General features: G+C 50.6%; 3 protein-coding genes across 4 annotated transcripts; 2 read left to right on the top strand and 1 right to left on the bottom strand.

The window, feature by feature from the left end:
• The first annotated feature begins 1520 nt into the window (after positions 1–1520).
• On the top strand, positions 1521–21749 carry LOC1271990 (uncharacterized). 2 transcript variants are annotated; one of them, XM_061655964.1, is made up of 6 exons: positions 1521–1781; positions 1940–2008; positions 19683–20328; positions 20442–20592; positions 20681–20797; positions 20905–21749. In XM_061655964.1, exons 2-6 carry the CDS (start codon positions 1991–1993, stop codon positions 21020–21022), a joined length of 1050 nt encoding a protein of 349 aa, XP_061511948.1. In that variant the 5' UTR covers positions 1521–1781; positions 1940–1990; the 3' UTR covers positions 21023–21749. The 2 variants fall into 2 exon arrangements, with proteins under 2 accessions (XP_061511948.1, XP_061511959.1); XM_061655975.1 differs by lacking the exons at positions 1521–1781; positions 1940–2008 and adding an exon at positions 14195–14380.
• Positions 10702–12182, top strand: LOC3289645 (uncharacterized). Its single transcript, XM_566120.5, has 2 exons — positions 10702–11202; positions 11311–12182. Exons 1-2 carry the CDS (start codon positions 11109–11111, stop codon positions 12096–12098), a joined length of 882 nt encoding a protein of 293 aa, XP_566120.5. The 5' UTR covers positions 10702–11108; the 3' UTR covers positions 12099–12182.
• LOC5666783 (uncharacterized) lies at positions 16715–20954 on the bottom strand. The gene is made up of 3 exons (XM_001687715.3): positions 20810–20954; positions 17994–18154; positions 16715–17934 (listed from the first exon to the last, which is right to left on the bottom strand). Exons 2-3 carry the CDS (start codon positions 18103–18105, stop codon positions 17003–17005), a joined length of 1044 nt encoding a protein of 347 aa, XP_001687767.3. The 5' UTR covers positions 18106–18154; positions 20810–20954; the 3' UTR covers positions 16715–17002.
• Positions 21750–21786: the final 37 nt, after the last annotated feature.

Genomic DNA, 21786 nt, shown 5'->3' with positions numbered 1-21786 from the left:
AACCTGATACACGATAGGTTACACGCTGGGTGGTACTCTTCTGCATGGAAAACTCTTTCGCCCGCTTGGAATGAAACACTCCAACCACCCAACGTCCACTGATGGGGTAGCGGGGGATGGAGGTCGCATGCCAATTCGAACAGAAATCGGGAAACGCAGAAGCAAAGAAGCAAGAGACAAAAAAGCGCAAAAATCGCTCCAAAAGAAACGATCAATATGTTCAATCAGTTTTGAAGTAAAAAAAAAAAAACTGGAATCCCACCAAAGCAAAAATCGTTCTTTTCTTTTTGAAAAGGAAATAAAATGAAGAAAAAAAACACCACTCCGCAACCTATAAAAATCCGACCTGCCTAGCCTGTGGGTTCCCTATTTAGCAAAAGTAAAAGGCACACGAGGCACACACACACACACGCACACACACGCCTCGCTCCCCAACAAGTGGTGAGAATCAATTCTGGCCCAATCCCGATTCTCCTTTCGATCTTCCTCTCCCTCCCCTCCCCTGACACCTTCCACCGTTAGGTTCTCCTACTTCGTCCCGTCACTCGCCCATTGAGCTTGTGGGATGCTGCAGGTCTCTGGAACCGAAGCGCCTCCAGCCGCCGTGGTGACGAGGTGACGATGCGTTATCAATTTTAGCTTCCGAACGTGCGTTCCCCATTCGGGACCGTTCGGGAATGCGGCGACCGACGCGCCCTGTTTTAGATCGGTTTTGCATTCTTTCGAAGCTAATTAGTAGCGCGGTGTAACGCGCGTGACAAAATATTTAAGAGCAAAATTGATGAGCAATCGTTACGGACCCGCCAATTATCGCGATCGTGTAAAAGTAATCGAGAAAGAGAGAGAGAGAGATAAAAAAGGGAGTATTTAAAAGAGAGACAGAGGAGAAAGAGAGAGGGAGAGAGAGGCGAGAGGGAGCGCACCGAAAAGGATTTGTTTACTCGTTTGATCACTTGTTGCCGGAGATGTTTAAACAGAACGCGAAGGGATTAAATTAAATTGCCTCCATTAATGCTGTTGACCCGTAAGGATGAGCAATATTATTAAAAGTGGCAAACAAAAACAAAATCAATAATAATAATAAAAAAAAATACCCTCCAAGAACCGTAAAACCCGGGGCCGGTATTTGATGGAAACGAAAGTAAACAAGAGTAAACAAGAGCGCGAAACGTATGCGAACCGTAGCACTCGTGGGGCCCGGCACCCCATCCCGAAGCCGCGGCGCGCGGGGTGCGAAAACCCAAGGGAAAGCAAAAGACGGCAACAGAATGTCGCAAAAGCGGGAAGCAGATGGGCACTGGGCGGACGAGGACCGGATCGGTTTCGGGAAGGCCTCCGAAGGGAGAGAGGGCACAAAGGGTGGACTCGGTGCGAGGGGGAGGAGGATGGGGTGGGGGGGGGGAAGACGGTAAGACGGAATCGGAAGGAGGGAATGGTTGTGTGTGTGTGTGTGGGCCTGGGGGGAGGGGGTGTGATCGAAAAAATAAAGACAGTCGGCCGGCCGCTCGAATGGATCAGTTTAAATTTTGCTATCCACGAGGGAAGCGCTCGCCTACCGCACAGCGACGGGAGCGTGCGCACGCCGTTTTTTCGCAGATTTTTCGGCAACTTTGTTTGGTTTTTTTTTTGCTCTGCTCAGAGTAGTACGTGAGGAATTTTTAGTGCGTTTTCCTCACTCCTCCTGCATTTTGATTTTTGGGCGTCCAACAGTTTTTGAGCGATTTTAATTAGGTGGCAAATCACCGTTTTTTTTTTTAAATTTTCATTTGTTCATCTTCATCGTAAGTGTGTTCGGGTTATGTTTTGAAAATAGCAAGTGCATTTGTTTTCGTTGCCATTTTTTTGTTGTTGTTGGTTCGAGTAAAGTTTTGAATGTGAAAAGTGTGCGTCTAACGATAAAGGTATTTTTATTTATTTTTTTTATGTCGAACGAATTAAGGTACGTGATTGTGACGATTTCGGTTCGTGTCTTGAGCGTGTGTGTGCCCCGATGTTCCAGATCGCAGAGGTAGGAATTTAACTTATTTTTTTTTGTTTATTTCCGTAGTACATAAGTAGAGTTTGTCAAATTTCCTTCACACACCTTATAATCTTAAATCAAATAATTGAGAGCGAAAAACAAGGAAGCAAAACACAAACATCCGAATGCAATGGAAGTGCCGCGAACAGTCCGCCGTTAAATCAACTGTCTGCAATCAATCAAATTTCTAGCGCTACCAGTGGCTGTGCGATGCTAACCGTGCCACCGAAAACGTTTGACCGTGGAAAGTTGTGTGTGATCTGTATCTAGTAACAGCTTTTGGTGCGGTTTTAATTAGAATTGATTTGCCGGTTTCGGACAGTGCCGTGTTAGTTTTAGCTCAGTTTTAGCACTAATTAGCATACCGTTAGCTGTCGCTCGTTTGTGATCGTTATATGCCAATTTTCTAACGCTCCAACTGATGTGCTCAGCCGGCTGGAAGTGCTGGTTTTAGAGCTTTTTAGCCCGAACGGAAAAATTCCTTGAATTCTTTGATCGAATAGCGCAATCTGCTAATTATCATTTCAACCAAAACAGTCCTCAATATAGTGAGCTCAATGCGTTACTCTTTCTAAAAAGCGACGAACGTATATTTCATTTTGTTCTTCATTTTTTAGTATTTAGATGACTTTGAAGTGCAATTTCAAGCAGCAGCATATAACCAATCCACATGCGGAATTTTTCCCGTTATGAGGGAAGCTTTTTAAAGGAGTCTGCAGCGTTAAGTCGTGACTATAGAGAGATTAGATCCCTTTAGATCAGTTTTAGACATTTGCTCTAATCGCTATCGTTATCGAACAGGCGCTCTAGAATAAGGGCAAACAATTGTAATTTGTTTGCTTTCTTTCCAACGAGCTTTTGTAACTGCTTCACGCATCCCAACCATTGCACTGCCCAATTACTCTACCTTGTGGGTGGCAATAGTGACGTTCCTCTGGTCGCGTTTCACGGGTGCGCTCTCTTAGCTTCCCCTAGCGCCACTTAACGCCCCGACATCGCAACGATCGGCGCCATTAGGCAGTCATCCCCCGGCCGGATAATCATTTCACCCGGAGGACGCACATGCAGTCGATCAAATTGCAACTCGCCAACCGCCCGTTGCACGTTTTACACCACACCTCACCTGATTGGTGTCGCCGTCTGGTGCCGCGCGTCTCCTTGAGCGCGTCGTGCCGTAGCGATTGATTAAAATGTACCCAGCGTAATGACACCGACCCTGTTTCGGCGGTTCTGTTTCTTTTTTTCACTGCTACTACTACTACTACCACCGTGTGCACCCGCACTCGTGTGCAACGCATTCCACCCGGGGAGGACCGTGGGGTGGCTGTTGGCTAGGCAGCAAAAGTAGTAGCAGGGGTTTTTTATAGTAAGCAGAATGCTTTGAACGCACTGGAACACTGCTCGGGAAGCCGTTTGATACGCGCGCACCCAACCCGCGCAGCCCATAAATTGCGTGCCCAACCTTACGCGCCCATCTAGGAATCGTGACACGTGCGTGTGGTTATTTTAAAGCAGCACCTTTTCCCCCCTTTTCGCTAGTTTTGGTGCGGTGACACTTTCGTTTGCGGTGTTTGCTATCGAGCGTTTGCCTAATTGTTTTGGCCCGGCCCGGCCCAAGCAGTTTAATGCGCCGAATGGGCGCACTACACCGCACGACCTGCTGCAGTCAAATTTGGTATCAAAATGCGTAAAAAACATGCCACGATTGTACTTTAGCGTTTTTGAAGCAATTCTGGTGGTTTTTGAAGTATTCGGAGAAGACTCTAACGCTACCCCTACGAGCGCCTACGGTGCATGTAAGAATTGAACCCGGTACGGGCACGCTGGGCAAGCGAAACAAATTCAAAAGCTGGGTTTAGTGCATCCAATGATTTTGCGCCCTTTAGTTGCTCCAAAACAAGCTGTCGGACGAATGCGCGCTCCAATGTACTTTGAGTTTGCATCGAGGTCCCAATTTCAGTGCTCTCGCGTAACTAGACACTTTACAGTGTAAAAAAGAAATGTCTGAGTCTCACTTTTTGCTGAAATGTATGCGACATCCTAAACCTGCGACAACTTCCAACCCATGATCATCCATGTGTGTCGTGTGTGTGTGTGGATTAGTCATTTCCGCCCATAAAAGTCGTCGATCAAACATTTCTACGAAGAATTTGCACCGTGCTCCCCACATGTCGGGCGTGGACTTTCTAGACATAAAATCTTCATGAATAAAAACTCGTAAAAGTGATGCCTTCGGGATGACTAATGCGTCGGCAAAACGTGGCGAGGGATGAGATGAAGTAATCCCTTTTTGTGTGTGTGTGTGTGTGTGCAGTTAAAGCAGATGTCAATATTAGGCTCTCAGGCTGTTATTAAACAATATCTAGCATTGTTAAAGCCTACCAACAAATCGCTGCACACACACACACACGCTTTCTTGCTCTGGATCTTATTGCGAGATTGATTGAAGCGCTCCAGCAAAAAGGAGATCGGTTGGCATTTACTAATTGCCGCCTGTCACCGTGGCTCACAGACGACGCACCGATCCGTCGATTCAATTAATTCGGGCAAACAAATTTGCTTCCCCGGGTGCTCGGTGTGATATTTGAGAAACAGGTTCGTCGCTTGCAAATCATTGCAAACAACGACGCTCTCGATACGGACGACGTCGTCAATGTCGCGCGGACGAAGCTGTGTCATTGTTTGCAAGAACGCCATGAATCACGGGGCTAGCAGAGCGAACGGAACAACCTGACGGTGGTGGTGCCAGTGTTAGACGGAATATAGTTGCAGGGTTTTCCACGGGGGTACAATATATTTGTGGGACACTGTCTAGACTCATTCCTATTGGCTCATTCCTTCGTATGTTGGCAATTGGACTCTATTGGCACCCTTTTTGCACAGGCTTGTTGGAAATTCCTACTGGATCTCTCCAACAAGGGTGCTAGAGTGTCCAATTCCAATTACAATAAGTTTATGTCATGTAAGAAAGAATCAATGAAGTGTCCCACAGCTATGGGAACTCCTGCAAAACCCGCAGTAACGCATTAACGCGCATCTGGCGCAGCCTGAGACTTGGCCGCGGACCGTCATGCGCCGCGACAACGGCACACGAATTCGGAGCTGTGCACGTCGCCACCGGCCGCGGGCACGGCCACACGTGACGAACTGCAGCGGATGTGCGAAGGTTTTGGGTGGGGCTTGGGGTTTGGGATGAGGAACAAGGAAGGCCCATTGCCCAATGGTGTGAATAGAATGAAAGCGACAGCGGGTTCGTGCTCGTGCGCACGTTGCCCTTGCCGCACGGTTCCACGTACGGGGTTTAAAGCCCAATTACTCACGCACTGTTAGTACGCTGTGTCTGTGTGTGTGTGTGTGTGTGTGTGTGTGTGTGTGTGTGGATCCCGGGAGTGGTGATTAATTTCACTTGCGCACTGATTTCCAAACAAAACAAAAAAACAAAAATAAAAAGGAAAAGAAACAACTTCCAAATGTAAAAACCAATAAAAAAAAGCAAACGGCCCAACCTAACGGCCAGGCGAAAAGCTGCGCAGCTACATGATCCGATTAGTGATCGGTTTGGGTGTTTGGGGTCACGGACTGTCCATAGGGTACAGTATGTGTGTGTGTGTATGCCGTGTAGTATGCTTGCTGCCAAAGTAAGCTGTAAGCAGATGCAAATCCGCACCGAGCGAGCGAAAGATTAAAAATTTACATTTCCCTTTTTACATGCGCGCGCGGGTGCGAGGTGCTAAAAAATTACAGGACAGCAAAAAAAAAGCCAAAAAAGAACAAACGTATTGGATCTGCTTCTGACAACCCCCCTCCCCCTCCCCCGGGGAGGCCCCATCCATCCAGGGAGGTGACATTTTTCAAAAAATATTATTACCATTCTTGCCTCCAAAACAAAAAAAAACCGTCACCGAAACACTGTCTTTTCTTGGCCCCGCTTGGGGCATGGTATTTTAAAGAGGTACGCAATGCGCGAAAATAGGAATGTGTATCGCCGCAGCCATAGAGCAAGCTGGCCTGCTGGTCCCATCAGTTGTGTGTGTGTGTGTTTGTTTTTTTTTTGCATTTTTGTCCCCAAGAAGTGCCATCAAAAGTCATTTTATGGGGCGAAAGCGAATGTAGGTCTGTCTTAAAAATCGATACCCGAACGGGGTACTTCCCTCTCCCAACGAATGGGGCGGGGGGGGGGGGGGTGAGAGGGAAAAAACGCGCAAAGCAAACGCCCGGCCCGGCCTAACACGAGCAAATTTGTATGGTAATGAGGCGCAAACCGCTACGGAACTGCCAAGACCGAAAGCCTAACACGCTTGACCAGCAGCGGGCATGTTGTGATTTTTGTTTTGGGGGTATTATTTGTCTTTTAGATTTAAGCACACACACACACACACACACACACACACACACACACACACACACACACACACACACACACCGCACGGTGGGACAATGACACGGTCCATGGCACCGGTGCTACCAAGAATACCGTTCGCGCCCGTCCGATAATGCGGGGAAACGTGCGCCACCAGCCCCAGCCCCAAAAGATTTTTGGCGAAGCAGATGAGATCATTGTCGGCTAACTTCCCGTCCCGGAATAGATTGTGCTGTGTGTGATCTTGATACCGCGCGCAAGATATGCGCGAGAGAAAGCAACACGCCGGGTACGAACCATGGAGTTCGCATATTTATCGCGCTCGGGGGCGAGAACACGCGCAGTCATCACTTTGCGCATCTATTTAAAAGTTATTAGTTTTATGGCCTTTCGTTATCGATTAGCTTGACAGAGCCACCAGTGTTCTTTTTGTTGTTTTGTTTCGTTTTTTGTTTTGGATTTTGCTTGAAGTTGGTTGAGTGGAGACCGTGACGCCCACTTGGGGCAGTGAGAAAGGATGCTTTGTTTTAGGAGGGCCCCGGGCGGGTTCGTCGCTTGGAAAAGTGGGACACACTGCTGGATGGGCTGGATAGGGTTTCAGTGCGGAGCGCAGATCAAAGAGCTCCTTGTGTGTTCTTGGCCGTACTGCCGGAAAAGGAACGATCTACGAATGGAACGATGACTGGGCTTTTTTGTTTTTGGAGTTGCGGAACAGTCGCTTGGAATCGCTTGAGCGGTGCCTCATTAACACATCGGCCGCCTAGAAGCGGAGGATCTTGGACGATCCCCTAGAATTGAGGCCCAGAAACAGGGCTTTTTGTGTGTGTGGCGTTTAAATGTCAGCCTATGTAATCAATCCTAAGCTTGGGTAGTAGCTGTCAAAGCAACAATCAGCACGGAGCACAGGATTCTCCGAGTCCGACCGACAAAAACCCGAGCAAACGATCCGTCAAAAACTCCCTTTTAGAACGCCCTGCCACCCACCCCGCCGGAGCAAGCCTGTCAGGTGCAGATGGTTGCCACGGCTGAAAACCTGCTGCTTGCCTGCGTGCGGAAACCAGCTCCAGCCCGCCTGCCAGAGTGTCCCGGGCTGGATCCCCAAAAACCGGGCACATTAAAACCTCCCGCACCCTGCGTTTGTCAATATCCATTTTCTTACCCCCTGGTTGGTGGGGAGTTTGCTGCTTTGGAAACCAGTTCCACCCCCTCCGCGCACGTCAGCAGGCGCGTCATCATCGACAACCGTCGGGATATTCGTTGGAAATGTCATCCACTCCCGGGGACGCTCCCGGGAAACGTTTAGCGGGCTTACAGGGAGTTGGGGGGGGGGGGGGGGGGGGGAAGGAGAACGGATGGAACCTATCCTCCAGATCCTGCCGTCTCAGAACCTGTGCCAATTCCTTCCATCAATTCTTGTTCTTGTTTGTTTCGCTTTTGTTGCTCCTTCCCTGACTGTCCCGTCCGCAAGGGTGATCTTATCCTACGGCGGTAACCTTATCGCCGTTGCGAAAGACGAAACCCCGGTGCAACCAAGAACCTTTGTTTTTTTTTTTGTGTTTTGTTCTGCTGCCACAGAACCACAGAGCCCGTGTGTGTGTGTATGTGTGTGCGTTAATGCCAAATGTTATATTGTTCTCGAGTCTCCCCTGGACACTGGATCGGGCGGGGAGGAGAATGAGTTCTTCTCACCTTTACGCTTGTAGAGTCATCCGGCGAAGGCGGGTCTGGTGGCAGGTTTTGCAGGCTGCAAGTCCCCCATTCTCTCGTCATAATTGCATGCGGTTGAGGATGGAAGGCACCAGGCAGCGGAACAATATCATAAAACAAGAATATATGCCAGATAAAGCGAATTAAAGCGATCGAGCTTGAAAGATGCGGTGCCCCCGATAAGCTGGAGTAGGTGTAGGACTCCCCCCCCACACTTTCAAGTGTGGCTGTCGGGTGTGGCTTTGGAATCGCTGCAGAATCGGTAGAATCTCCAACAAGAACAAGCGGACCGTAGTTTGAGTTTTTGGAGCAGCAGAGCAGACAAAATGCAGAGATAGAGAGTGCAAGCGTACGTCAAGTGGCTTATCGAGCTTGGTACGATCTTGAATGCGACGTCGGAAACGCTTCGCCTTGTTTGCTTTGTTTGCGCCGCGCGTCGGCTCTCTGCCGGCATCCGACATCTGGAGCAGTTTAGATTCCAACTGCTCCTTCGCCATTCCACAGTACATTTGGCCTTTTTTGAGCAATTCACCTACACTTGCACTGACACCCACCTGCCATTCTTCATCCGTAAAACAATCTTTCACACAGAAAAAGGTTAAGGGTAGCACCTGAAACGTTGCTCCTTTCGGGGACTTAGGGCAGACCACAAGGGGACTCCGAAGGGGACTTCCTGAGAAAGGAGCGAGGAAGCGATCGCACTCCCCATCCAGAGGGCGAAAAGAAAATAATCATTTAATATTTAAATTACCAGAGCCGGGCCAAGTGTGGGCTATTAAAAAAAAAACAGCACCTGGGGGCGGGGATGCTGGCTGAAAATGGGCATGAAATATTGGATTTGATTGTTGCCGTTATTAAGGCACGTTTGACAGGCAAATGAAGCTGGATTGATTTCGGGCCGGGCCCCGGCTACGGCGCGCGAGTGTTTTTAGCGTGAAAGATCGCATAATTAGCATAAATCGTGATCGCTTCCCTTCCCGGCTCCCGACACCGATCCTGCACGCAAATACACGCCAAAGCGCACACACAGCTGGACGTTGGCCCCGCTGGCATTATAATCTAATATTATAATAATACCGAGTGCTGAGCGCCGTGCCAGTGCCGTGGGAGATAAATGAGCGTGTTCTGTGTGTGCGTGTGTTTAATGTGTGCAGTGTCGCGTCCTACACTCTGCTCGGGAAGCCGTGGCTCGGCCCGCTAAGCAAGATTGATACACAAAACGACCTTGGTATTTAGGTTACTGACCTTTCCGGCATTTACCGATAGTGCGGCGTTGCGGTGGCGTCGGTGCTCGGATTCGGGTGCTCAGTGCTGAACTTTATCGATTGCTGATTGACAGCTGTGCGAGGCGACCACGGCGTGATCTCTAGCTCCAAAAAAACACGGTGACATCCTCTAGGACTCCTGTCCTTAACATTTACTTACAATGCGATTATCGATCGCCATATCATGCCGTGACATATACGCAGCGCCGCGTCGCTCCGGGTTCGTGCCACGCTGCTTAGCTCTGCACCCAAGAAATGACCCAACATGGCCCAACACGGAACCATCTGATCCAATTTCTGTCTTGTTTTTTGTATGTGTGTGTGTGTGTGTGTGTGTTTTGCTTTGGTTGGTGCATCCAATCTCCCAATCCCTCTTGCCAGTTCTTAAATTCTGGCCTTGTTCCCGGGTGCGGACCGACCGAGACATTGCGTACTTGGATGGTGGCTTGGGAGTTCTGACATTTTCACGCTATTGATTAATTGGTGGATTAATTGGGCCCGATTGAAGGCGACCGGAGCGAAGCAGATTCTTTCGCTGCGGCGTGCCGCTCAGATATCGCCGATGCCATGGCGGACCGTTCCGCTTCCTTTCTAATCCCCGCCCTGCGATCGACGTTCTGAGCTGCCTGGGTCGTTGATAAGTCGTGCCAGTTTGCTTCGAAAGCAACTTTCGAAAAGCATTTCTGTCGATAGCCGCCCTACCCAAATGCACACGGTCACTCAGCCAATCAGCCGCACTAATGGGCCCGAACCAGGCTGGTGCCTTAATTAATACAAATGCAAACAAAGTCCCAAAAACATGTGCCCCCCGTTATCAAAGTGTAAAGCCTCGTGAGCAGGGCCGGGGGTGAATTTGTCAACCCCCGGCTGCCTGGTTGATTTACGAGCGCGCGCACGCAAATAAATCGCAATGCTTGGAGAGGACGCAGTTCAGAGATTTTTGGGAAATTTTGAATTCCACACCTAAAAAGCATCGCCGAAAAAAAAGAAAGAAAGAAAGGAACTCCAGCATGTGACATCTCCGACAGCTCGATAGAACCAGTCCCGAATGACAGCCGTCCGCGATAGGCAAATTGCCCGCGGTGTAACATGCCGGCCAAACCGGAGGTTCTTGCGCTGGGCCGGAGAAATCTTCTGCGGGGAGGACATTAAATTTCGCCACACGCTGCTGGCGTGGCAGCGTTCCCTTCAAGAACGGAATCAGCGACAAACACAACCACGAAACACATCCCATTTCCTGCGCTGGGCCGATAACGCGCTCGTGAAGAAATGAGCGACGACCATGTGTTGTTCCGCCTTGCTTTCTTGGGCCCTGTATCGGTTTCTCTGTGTTGTGAGAGGCTCATGTCTGATATCGTAATCACAAACCCATTATGCAAAAAAACGTGCGTGCCTTTCACCCCGGACCAGGCCCGGTCGTGCTGGAGGGTCGCTAATTCATTTGCGTCGCGTTTGGGCCGCAGTCCAGAATTTCCGTCCCCATGTGACGAGCGTCTCTTTGCCCACCAGCGCGCTTTCTTCGGGGGTTGGGGTTATATTTTACCGCCGCCGTTGTCTCAATTAGGCACCAACAACAAGAAGAGCAACAGCAACAAAAAAACCCACCACACACACACACACACGTACACATCTAGCAGAAGATTACAAACCAATAAAACAGTGTTTGGAAGAAGTCGCGCGCGCGGGAGTGGATTTCAAAGATTTATTCAAATCGCAGCTTAATTTATTTGTTCGCCAAGTGGAAAGTGTGTCGGCCATGTATAGCCAATGGCTGCGATGGGGTCAATTAATCATCCCGCTGATGCTGCTGGTGGAGTTGCTGGCGTCGACCACTGACGCACCGGACGATGGTAAAGTTCTGCTCGAAAACAAAACGAAAAAGGGACGTCCGCGTGCCACAATCAACTAATGAACTGTCCAACTGTTTGGATTTTGCATGTCCCGGAACGCGCGTGCAGTGCCACCGGTCGGCTGTCTCGAGCACACGGTGACGTCCGGCACGTTCGACCAGTACTACGAGCTGGCCGAGCTCGGGAACGAACCGTCCGCCAGCTATCTGGTGAACGTCAGCTTCACGGTCGAGCTGGGCAACCGGCAGGAGGAGCTGGCGATACTGCTGTCCGGCCAGAACCGCTCCTACCAGCATCCGGACTTTGCGCGCACCTACGAGATGCGGATGACGAACGTGTACACCGTGGTGTACCGGGAGACGCTCAAGATGCAGGCGTACCACAGCCCGCTGGACAAGCTGTTCCCGGCCGATCGGTTCCGGCTGCGCTTTCTGCTGTCCCGCGACGGCAACCTGACCGTGCTGGTGAACGACGGCCGGCTGGGCCGGCGGCCCCTGCTCGCGGTCGTGGACGAGCGGCAGGCGCTGGACGTGCAGTACGTCAGCTTCTCCTCGCGCATGAACGCGTACCCGGTGCGGTTCTATCTCGGCTGCGGGCTGCCCCAGTACCGGGCCGAGGTCGAGGTGATAGCGGACGGGGCCGGCGAACCGGCCAGCCTGCCCCTAACGGACGGCTGCCCCGTTTGCCCCGTCTGTCCCAAGCAGCGGTGCGAGGTCGTCGTGAAGGCATGCGCCGACAGTAGCAAGGACGCGAACGGGGCGCCCACGGGCGACGACCCGGAGCGGCAGAAGTACTACTTCTACTTCAATCTCTATCTCATGAAAAACCGCACCAAAACGAGCGGGTTGCCGACTCGCACCACCAGCAAGCAGCCGCAGCAAGACGACGGGTTGTAGACCCGACCCCATCATATGCTGCCCGGAAATTTTGTGTGCAAAGTGCAGATAAGCTCCTCCAATAAAAACAATACACCGGGCAAATAGGCAAGCTTCGTCAAGAGGACGTGGGAGACGGGGGATCTCACCCCAGCCAGGTCTCAAGTCTGCTTTATTCGATTGGTAACTTGGACGATTGTCCGGCACTGAAAGGTCCTGCTGCTTCATCATAATCAACGACCCGAAAATGTCAGACCCCTTTTCGCCCGTAGGTCAAGTTCGTGCTGGTGGGTGATTTAAAGCAGAAGGGGAGGCGAGAGGCCTGCGATGCACTTAATAATGTCCGCAAAGCGATGAAACATCTTCATAGCTCCCTCTCTCGAGTTTTTTTTTGTTGTGTGTATTCAACAACGGACATAAAACCGGGTGTGCTGTTTTGTCGTTGTAATTGTTCATTGCTGTGTGAATGGCAGGGAGGGGGGGAGATGGGAGAGGTCCCTGCAGCTCTGGTTACATCTTGTAATGTCACACACAAACGCACGTGGTTCAAGGGATCAAAGGGGTTAAAGTGAAGCGGGGTTAAACGACCCGCGCGCTACATTATTTATCGTCGTCTGGACCAACTAAGCTCTCTCTCTCTCTCTCTTACTCACTCTGTCTCTCTTGCTTTCGCCGTTATGACTTACGAAAACATGTGCCGTAACAAATAAATGTAAGCGACACACACACATACACACACGCGTAGTAGTACACAGTAGTAATGTATCCTGCAAAGCGCTGCGTCCTTTCCAACGCGCCTGTTGTTCGCTCTGTCGCTCGCTCCCTCGTACAGTGCTGTGCGAAAGGTTAAGCAGCCGTGCCCTATATCGTCATCGTCGGGATTCACTTATCGCTCGTACAAATGGGTTCTGTGCATGTGTGTGTGTGTGTGCGCTCGCACGTTGTCGATACCAGGGCGACCGGACCAATCACCGGAACACAAAGGGAAGCTCCAGCACTGGTGCTCGAAATGTCAAACAAAACATGGTGCGGCTGTGTACTGTGTGTAGCCGAGAGCCGTGGTCCGATATGCGGAACAATGCGACCGTCCACAATGTGTCATCTTTTGTAGCAGGTGACCCCCTGTCCCCTGTGCTGGGGTATAATGCATAATTGTTGCGTGAATGTGTAAGAGCTCTTGCCAAGCTTATCCCGGTCGGTTGGGCGGTCGGTGATGCAGCGCTGATCAAGAGCCGGGCGCAAAATGTCAATCGACCAAATCGAAATTACAAGTCCGATCTGTTCCCATCATGAGCTAGTGGCACTTCAGCGCAGGCAGTTAGGGGTAGGGTTTTGGGAAGATATTTTTTCACGCTATTTTCAACATCTTCAGAATTCATCATAAAGCTTGAAATTGCGCTCTCAAACGGAGGTAGTATTCTACTGATGTGCTTCTCAGAAAAAAATGGCACTCTGGCATACTGAAGGCCACAGTAAATAGCAAGGAATGAGTATTTTGTCAAAAATAGTATGGAATTATTGAGAAACATCACAAAAAAGATAATAATCAACAGGGATCCCGGATATCTCCTGGTGCTATTGTAGTATCTGCATGCGAACGTGCAGTGATTGCGTGCTGATGTAACGATCTAATTTAGTAGCTTTAAACCGTAAAATATTCAATCAATACGGTTTAGGCAAAACAAAAATAGTTTCTGAAATAAATAGTTTTCTTAATACTAGTTTATAAAGGCAAATGAGGTGAATTGGTAGCGACTTTATACCAAACAAATCAAACAATTGCCAGCGTTTACTTTATTCCAATAGGAACGTAGAAAAAAAATCTCAGTTGCGAATGATTTCCAATCTTCAACTGAAAAATTTAAATACGCTTTCAGTAAAATACCGAAAAAGTCAATGCGAAATGCGTCAGATGTTTGAAGAATTTATTTTATAAATTAATACATTTTATATGACCTATGATTTGGCGAGTGTGTATGTGTGCTAGTGACTTATTCGGTACCTAATTTTCAATGCATCGTACACGCTGGGTTTGGCCCTGCTGACGACTGTCCGGGGATAGATTTTTGTACCGCACTGTCCGGTCACCAACACAGTGTCGCTAGCACCGCCACCACTCGTCAGTGTCAGTGTACGCACGGGCGTTCGCTCGCTCGCTCGCTCGCGATATATTACTTAACACGGTGTTAATGTCGAGGATGCGATCTGCTTTTCCTTCCACTTTTTTATGTTTTTTTTTTTATCTGCAAGAGTTCGCGTCCGCGCGCTGGCGACAAAACAAAAGATTCGGCCCGGCCGGCCCGGTAAGCGACGATAGCCTCAACAAAGTAGTCCTGTTTGGTGGGGGGGGGGGGGGAGGATGTAGGGTCTTGGGCGTTGCGGGTGCCGCGTGGTGATCGTCCCATCTTCAGTACAAAAAAAAAAAAATGGTAGAAGAAGCGAAAACGGTTTGCCTTTTTAACCTTTAGCCGCGAGAGCTCGATTACTCCTGCGCGCCTCTCGGCGCAAAACCTCGAACAACAAAAGGTCAATTTGACATGTCGCAGGGCTACGGGCTTGCGCAGGCCCGGGCGGACTGGTGTCCTTCCAGGGACCGTTCGGAAGGCTCCCCCCCCCCCTGCCACTGTACGTGTGCGCAAAGCGCAAGGGGTGGGATGAAAAATAGGACCTGCGATGTGATGCGCTTGTCAGCATCGGTCATCTTCGATAATCTGCACACCATCCCCTCCCCCCATTCCTCCCTTTTGTTCCCCATAATCTGCCGGACCGGGGACCCTTTTTCCTGGGTCGGCGCATTTTCGTGCGCATCTTCGCCCGCTCGCTCGCCCGCTCGAGGGCCAAGCGGCCGGGGGCCTTTGCGCGTAATAATGACAGCACGGCGGCAAAATGTCAAACCACATCGCCTCCAACACGGCCTTATCAGGCAAAGCAGAAAGGGTGGGGAGGGGGGGAGGGGGTAGTGCCATATATTTTGCCGCAGCAGACGGACGCCGGCTGGAATTAACACATCCCTTTTAGTGCGCGTGTGCGAATTGCGCCGTCCCTTTTCTCAGTTTCATTTTCCTACTTTTTTTTTTATTTTGCTTCGTTAAATTACCTTTATTACTGCCAGCCCCGGGTGGGTGAATCTCTGCGCTGCTAAGCGCAACCAATAAAGCTGCCGGCCGGGCAATAAAGTCTGGCCGGCTGCGTAAGGATAATCTACGCCGAACGGGAGCGCGCGCACGCGCGCCACCGGTTCATTTCACGCATTCAAGACATTTGCCGCTTGCTAATTGCTGCAGCTCGATACTGCTGATGTGCCCCAAAGCTGTGCCCCGAACATTCCGGCACGATCGTTCTCAGGGGCTTCCGGTTTGTGCGGGGTGATAAGCGCCGAAGAAGAAGCCAATCGTGCAAAATAAAAAAAAAACAGCCAAAGACGAACAACAACTGAAGAGCTCCCAACGCTGTCCGACGCGGTAAATAAAGAACCGCGATCGAACGGACAAACACACACACACACACACACACACACACACACACACACAGGATTGCCCTTTTCGGAGGCCACCAAACGGCGAATGTCCTTGGCATTTGGGATCGCGTTCTGGATGCTGCGCGCTGCTCGTGTGCTGCGCCTGCATGCTCCTTTGCGTAATGGACGCCTCTGCTACAGTCTCCCGTTCTCGGTGGTCATCTTGATCGCTCGCTGCCGTTCTGGAGGTGTGTGGGGGCAGCTTTGAAGTCGTATGTTTTTTTGTTTTTTTTTGTTTTTTTGCTGCTGCTGCTCAATATTTGTAGTACACTCGCGAAACACCTTCGCGCACGAGATAGAGGCGTTATCTTCCCGCGCCAGAGGTTTGTTACACACACGCGCCTTCGATTGCATTTGCATTCGGTTGTGTGTGTGTGTGTGTGTGTGTGTGTGTGTGTGTGTGTGTGGGTTTTGGTGTCTTAAAGGTGAACGTTCTTGGGGTTCTGCAATGGGGTGGGTTTTGTTGTTGTTGGGCTTCACCGTTCACCTTTTTCCCAAGAACGGTCGCTCGACGGATATTGGGAAACCACAAGAACCACCCGTCCACCCGGAGCCGGTTCTACTGCTGACATTCTTCGCGCGAGGACGCGCACTTGCAGTAAATTCCCCCGCCTCCAATTCGGATGTTTTGTGCACACCTTCAGAGTAGTGATGGGAAGAATAAAGTTTGCGTCGGTAATCTATTCCGACTAACTCCAAAGTTTTCTAGAATCAGTTTCAAATTAGAATTGCCTCCAGAATCTTGATGAGAATAGGCGTTTGGGTTCTAAGCTGCTACGATTGTATTGAAAGCCGCAAAGAATCCAAGTTTATTTGAAGACAATTGTGGATTGTCATGGAGATTCCGGGGCTGATTTCAGACCCAATTCCAATTTCGAAACTAATTCCAATGCCGGAGGCAACTCTGAACCCCAATTTCGGAGGCAATTTTGAATCCAATTCCAGAGCCGATTCTGATTCCGGCATCAGCCCTAGAATCAGCTCCAGAATTGGCTCTAGAATTGGCTTCGACATCGGAATTGATTGAAGAATTCAGAATTGGCTCCCAGAATGGATTCCAAACACGGAATCGGGTTGTTCCGATTCCGAGCTCCCACCACTACTTCAAAGAGAGACAGGATTTTGCGCTGCACAAAATGCTGGATAGGTTTATTGGAGCTATAATGTCCTCATTTGCCCGCACTTCCCAACATCCCACAACTTGGTTGGAGGGGGATGTAGGGGGTGGGGAAGAAACAAGGAAACTAGTTGCTAAATAGCTTAAAAACTTGCGGCCGAGCTGGGGCTGATATGCCGAACTTGGAGCGCTTGGGACGCTGGAGCCTTGCGGATATCCCGCACGTGCCCGCAAAGTGCCCTAAGATATGTGACAGGATCCGTACAAAGGAGGCCTCTTGGGCCCCTTCCCTTAGGCAATCTGGTTGGTGGCGTCGGCCACCGGTCGCTCCTTCCCTCCCTTCTCGCCCTTGCTGCTCAGGTAAACGTTGAAGTAGAAGAAGTACTTTTGCTTCTCGCCGTCCGGCCCGGACGCCTGCATCAGCAGATCTTTGGACGTGTCCGAGCACGCCTTCACCACCACCTCGCACTTTTCCGGCTTGGGACAGACCGGACACTTGGCGGCCGCCGGTGACTCCCCAACGTCCCCGTTCTGTTCACGCTCTCCCATCTCTCGATTGCCACCCGCCGAGTCGTCGTCCCTGTCCGTGGTGTGCTGATCGGGGGCCAGCTGGCCCCTGGCGTCCTCCTCGCCTTCGTCCAGCTGGTGCGACGACCCGCCGACCGGATCGTCCGCGTCCGCCCGCTCCCGGGCGCTCTCCTGCTCGGCAAGGGCCTGCTTCCGGGCGGCGGCCTGCGCCGCATCCACACAGTTGAAGTAGAACGTCACCGGGTACGCGTTCATGCGCGACCCGAAGCTAATGTACTCCACCTCGATCGGGGGCCGCTCGTCGTGCACGGTCAGGATGAGCGACTTGGACAGGCCCGGTATGGAGACGGTGATGTGGCCGGCGCGCGTTATTTGGATGCGCAGCCGGAACTGCTCGCCCGGGAAGAAGTTAAAGTTGTGGCTGTGGTGTGCGGACATGCGCAGCGTCTCTTTGTAGATGACGGTGTACACATTGCTGACGCGCACCTCGTACGTGCGGCCGTAGTCCGGGTGCTGGCGGGACCGGTTCGCGGCGGAGAGCAGGATCGCCAGCTCCTCCTGCATGTTGCGCACCTGCACGAACAGCGTCAGGTCGACGACGTTCGACTCGGTGCGGTTGTTGCCGATCCGGTCGATGTCGAAGTACTCCTCGAACTGGCTGGTCGTCGTCGTGTGGTGCTCGCAGTTTTCGCCCACTGGAAAAGAAACCGAATCGTTAATGCGAAGCATGGGGATGGACCACTTTCTTGCCTACCGTGATGGGTGGTGAGCGGGCTGGATTCTTCCGTGCCACCGGACGCACCGTGCAGGCTCAGGAAGGCCTGCGCGCCCAGACACAGCATCCCGAACAGGACGCGCAGTGCCATCAGTGATGTTTACCTGGCCCGTTTACGTGTATGTGTGTATGTGTTAGGTCTGCAAGAGAAGAGGGGAGGGGTGCAAACAGTCCATTAGTTCTTGCGTTGACAGTGACAGCAGGGCCGATAAAACTGGTGTACAAATTTATTGACGGCAGTAACGGCCGCGCGAGTCCTGGCGCATTCTCCTTTCTCAGGGGCCATTATTTTACACGGTCAGTGAAATGAATCACAGTGGACGTTATTGTCAGTGAGAAGAAACGAGCAAATTGTTGTTTATTGCCTATAAAACACCTCCTTTCAGCACCTACTCTTCTTGTGGGAATAAATTTTCTGGAAACTGACACCTTGGTCGTCACTTCAAAAATTATCCATTAATGGATTGCGACTCTCTGTTATATAGACATTATGCGTGTTGTGGTGAGACAGGCCCTGTGGTAGAGCCGATACGGGCACGGCTTCATCAAACATGCTGCTCAATGATCCTGAGCTCAAATCTCGTATAGACTCAACTCTCAAGTCTCTGAAGTCTCTCTCAAAAAAATCGTTAAATTTTAAATTCTATCAACTGCATGATTAGTTATGTGGCTTAAGTTGACCAAAGTTGATCTAATATCTAATTTTTGTGGTCTAAGTTCACACAGAAGCAACACAGTTTCAGTTCAGTGTGTGCAATATCGAAACGGAAAAACTGGATACTCTATGGAGAACCATCTCACGTAGTTGTAGTTAAAAATCTAATGTGTAATGAGCCTAGGAAACCTATGTAAAACCGACATTGTGACTGAATGTTATGGATAATTATCCCTGAGTAGAAAATGGATAAGAGCAGTGGGACATTTTTTTCTAAAAACTGAAGAAGAAAGTCTCTTAAAAGGTCTTCACCGACCGGAATTACTCCTATTTTAATAAAAACATTACGTTAATTGGACATCTTGGTCCTCTGCTACGCAACTCTGCCTCCGAAATGCTACTTTGCATCCAACGACATTCAGTAGAAAGTGAAACAGATCACAGCAACTAGGAATAGGTTGCATTCTCAAATTAATTCCAAAATGAGTTGCTTAGGGGAACAATTTATCTATAGAGCCTGAATTCACCAATTTCATGCTACGACGTCACAAATCAACTGCCAGACGTCGCAGTGCGGTTTCCTGTTTTTTTTTAAACGAAGTTCTTGAACGCTAAAATGAGCTAAAGACAGTCGTCAGAAGTAACTGTGTGAAATGGCAGCATAATAATAAGCTTTAATGCTCTAAATTGGCACTTTGAAGAGACGAGCAGGTAATTAGTTACCAGCGAAATACTACCGAAAGAGAACTTAAAGCAACAATTGTTGGAGCAAAAATATTAATCAAAAAACCTAAATCAACTCATTTACTGTCAACAATTGAGCCAAGGAGCTAATGATGCTCCAGAAATTATCAGAAATGACGACGATGCTGTGCTCTATTAGACGATTGACGACCCAATCGGCATATCGTTTTGAAATTTGAAGTTCAAACCGCCAAAAATGACATTTCCAGCACTTCAAAATGCTTCAAAAATGCAAAAAATAATACTGCATTCCCCGTTCATCTCCGCAGATGTCCCGAGGGATGTCGTGGGCGCGACGGTTGATGCCGGCCTCGGTGCTGCTGCTGCTGCTGCTGGTGACGGTCGGGCCGCGGCCGGCGGACGCCCACGGCCGGCTGATGGAACCGCCCGCCCGCAATGCGATGTGGCGCTTCGGCTTCCCGAACCCGGTCAACTACAACGACAACGAGCTGTTCTGCGGCGGGTACGCGGTCCAGTGGGAGCAGAACCAGGGCAACTGTGGCGTGTGCGGCGACGCGTACCATCTGCGGGCGCCCCGGCCGCACGAGGCCGGCGGCGAGTACGGCAAGGGCATCGTGTCGCGCCGGTACGTGGCCGGCCAGGAGCTGGAGGTCGAGATCGAGCTGACCGCCAACCATATGGGCCGGTTCGAGCTGTACCTCTGCCCGAACAACAACCCGCGGGCGGAGGCGACGCAGGACTGCTTCGATCGCTACCCGCTCTACCTGTCCGGGACGCGCGAGGTCCGGTTCTTCATACCGCCCGACTCGAAGAAGAAGGACGTGTTCCGGTACCGGGTGCAGCTGCCGCTCTACGTGAGCTGCACGCAGTGCGTGCTGCAGTGGACCTACTTCACCGGCAACATGTGGGGCCGGTGCGACAACGGGACCGAGTCGGTCGGGTGCGGCAGACCGGGTAGGTGGTGTGGTGCTGTTTCCACAACCGAGCAGATCTTTCGCCACAAACACACACACACACACACACACACCATACAGAGACGACCTGACGTTTGCATCCGTCCGTTTCAGAAACCTTCCGGAACTGTGCGGACATTAGCATCGTGTCGAACACGGGCGGCGGCCGCCCACCACTGTTCGTCGGCAATAACAACCCGTTCCTGCTGTACTACCGGGACTTCCGTGACCCCAAGCCGGACAACGTCTATCCGCTGATCATCCGGTAAGTTTGTTGTCTCCGGCCTCAATTGTTACCAACCAAACTGACTCACACACACCACCACACATACACACACGCACTCTTCTTGCAGGGACCAGGTGTGTCTGCCGACCGCGACGTACCGCAGCTTCATCGGGATGGAGGAATGGTGCCAGAGCAACTGTCTCCGCTACCCGCCGAACTGTCCGGAAACGGTGTGCCACTGCCCGTAAGTACCTACCCCTCTGAAGCACACTATGTTCCTCCTGTCTCTCTCTCTCTCTCTCTCCCGGCTGATGAATTTCGTTTTGCCCTTCGTCCCTTCCCCGTGTCCAGGCAAACGTGTGAAGCGATCGGTGAGCTGCGAGGCCGCGAGGGTGCCGACGTCTACTGTCTCGACCAGTGTCTCAACTTCAAGTCGAACTGCCCTGCCGACAGATGTCGCTGCTACTAAAACTGCTGCGGCACTGCAGGGATGCCCTGTCTGCGTGTATGTGTGTGTGTGTGTATGTCGAGTGCCGTATTGCGTCGAATGTAAAGAGCGGGCGAGCAGGCGACGAACCGCACCGAGGCACGACGTGACACGTGACGGAACCGACGGGATGTCCTTGCCTACAAGGACCTTGCTGCGTGTATGTGTGTGTGTGTGTATGAGTGTATGTGTGCATGTGTGTGTGTGTGTATGGAAGTGTTAATTTACAAGGTTATACACAGGGCAAAGTGTGGCGACTTTGTTGCGGCACATTTTTTGTCTCATTCTCTTTCTCTCTCTCTCTCTCTATCTCGTTCCGAGTTTTATTCTCGTCAAAGCACGTGCGTTTTTTCTCCGCAAAAACAAAAAAAAAACAAAAACAAAAAGTTCAAGAGTTTTAGTAAAACAGAAACATTCGCGTTCGTCGCCTGCGCCATCTCTTGCCGCTCTCTGCACACAAAAACGTTTACAAAAAAAAAAACAAAAACAACAGCAGCAACAGGGAGCATGGAGAAGGAAGTATCTACAGTGGTGTCACCAGAAAAATCCGATATTCGACAAAATAAAGGGGAGTGGGGGGAGGGAGTAAAAAACCGAAAGCAGGCTCAGCGAAGGATGGCGTTGCAATTGTGCGGGTAGAACGCAAACAAAAAAAAAACACCATAAATAAAAGAAGGGTTCAAAGTGCCAAACCAACAAGGACAATGTATCCTGCCGTGTGCCTGTGTGTTTGTTTCTCATTTTCC

The sequence above is a fragment of the Anopheles gambiae genome, chromosome X (genome assembly GCF_943734735.2).
Source record: "Anopheles gambiae chromosome X, idAnoGambNW_F1_1, whole genome shotgun sequence".
NCBI lineage: Eukaryota > Metazoa > Arthropoda > Insecta > Diptera > Culicidae > Anopheles > Anopheles gambiae.
The sequence above is the reverse complement of the archived record's forward strand: the minus strand, read 5'-3'. Positions and strand labels throughout refer to the sequence as shown.

Excerpts from the sequence above, each read along its gene's own strand:
- LOC3289645 (XM_566120.5), top strand. The coding sequence starts at position 11,109 with ATGTATAGCCAATGGCTGCGATGGGGTCAATTAATCATCCCGCTGATG. Across the intron at positions 11,203-11,310 it reads CACTGACGCACCGGACGATG|TGCCACCGGTCGGCTGTCTC; the intron begins GTAAAGTTCTGC and ends ACGCGCGTGCAG.
- LOC1271990 (XM_061655975.1), top strand. The coding sequence starts at position 14,267 with ATGTCGAGGATGCGATCTGCTTTTCCTTCCACTTTTTTATGTTTTTTT. Across the intron at positions 20,593-20,680 it reads GTCTATCCGCTGATCATCCG|GGACCAGGTGTGTCTGCCGA; the intron begins GTAAGTTTGTTG and ends CTCTTCTTGCAG. Across the intron at positions 20,798-20,904 it reads GAAACGGTGTGCCACTGCCC|GCAAACGTGTGAAGCGATCG; the intron begins GTAAGTACCTAC and ends CCCCGTGTCCAG.
- LOC5666783 (XM_001687715.3), bottom strand. The coding sequence starts at position 18,105 with ATGGCACTGCGCGTCCTGTTCGGGATGCTGTGTCTGGGCGCGCAGGCC. Across the intron at positions 17,935-17,993 it reads CCCGCTCACCACCCATCACG|TGGGCGAAAACTGCGAGCAC; the intron begins GTAGGCAAGAAA and ends TTTCTTTTCCAG.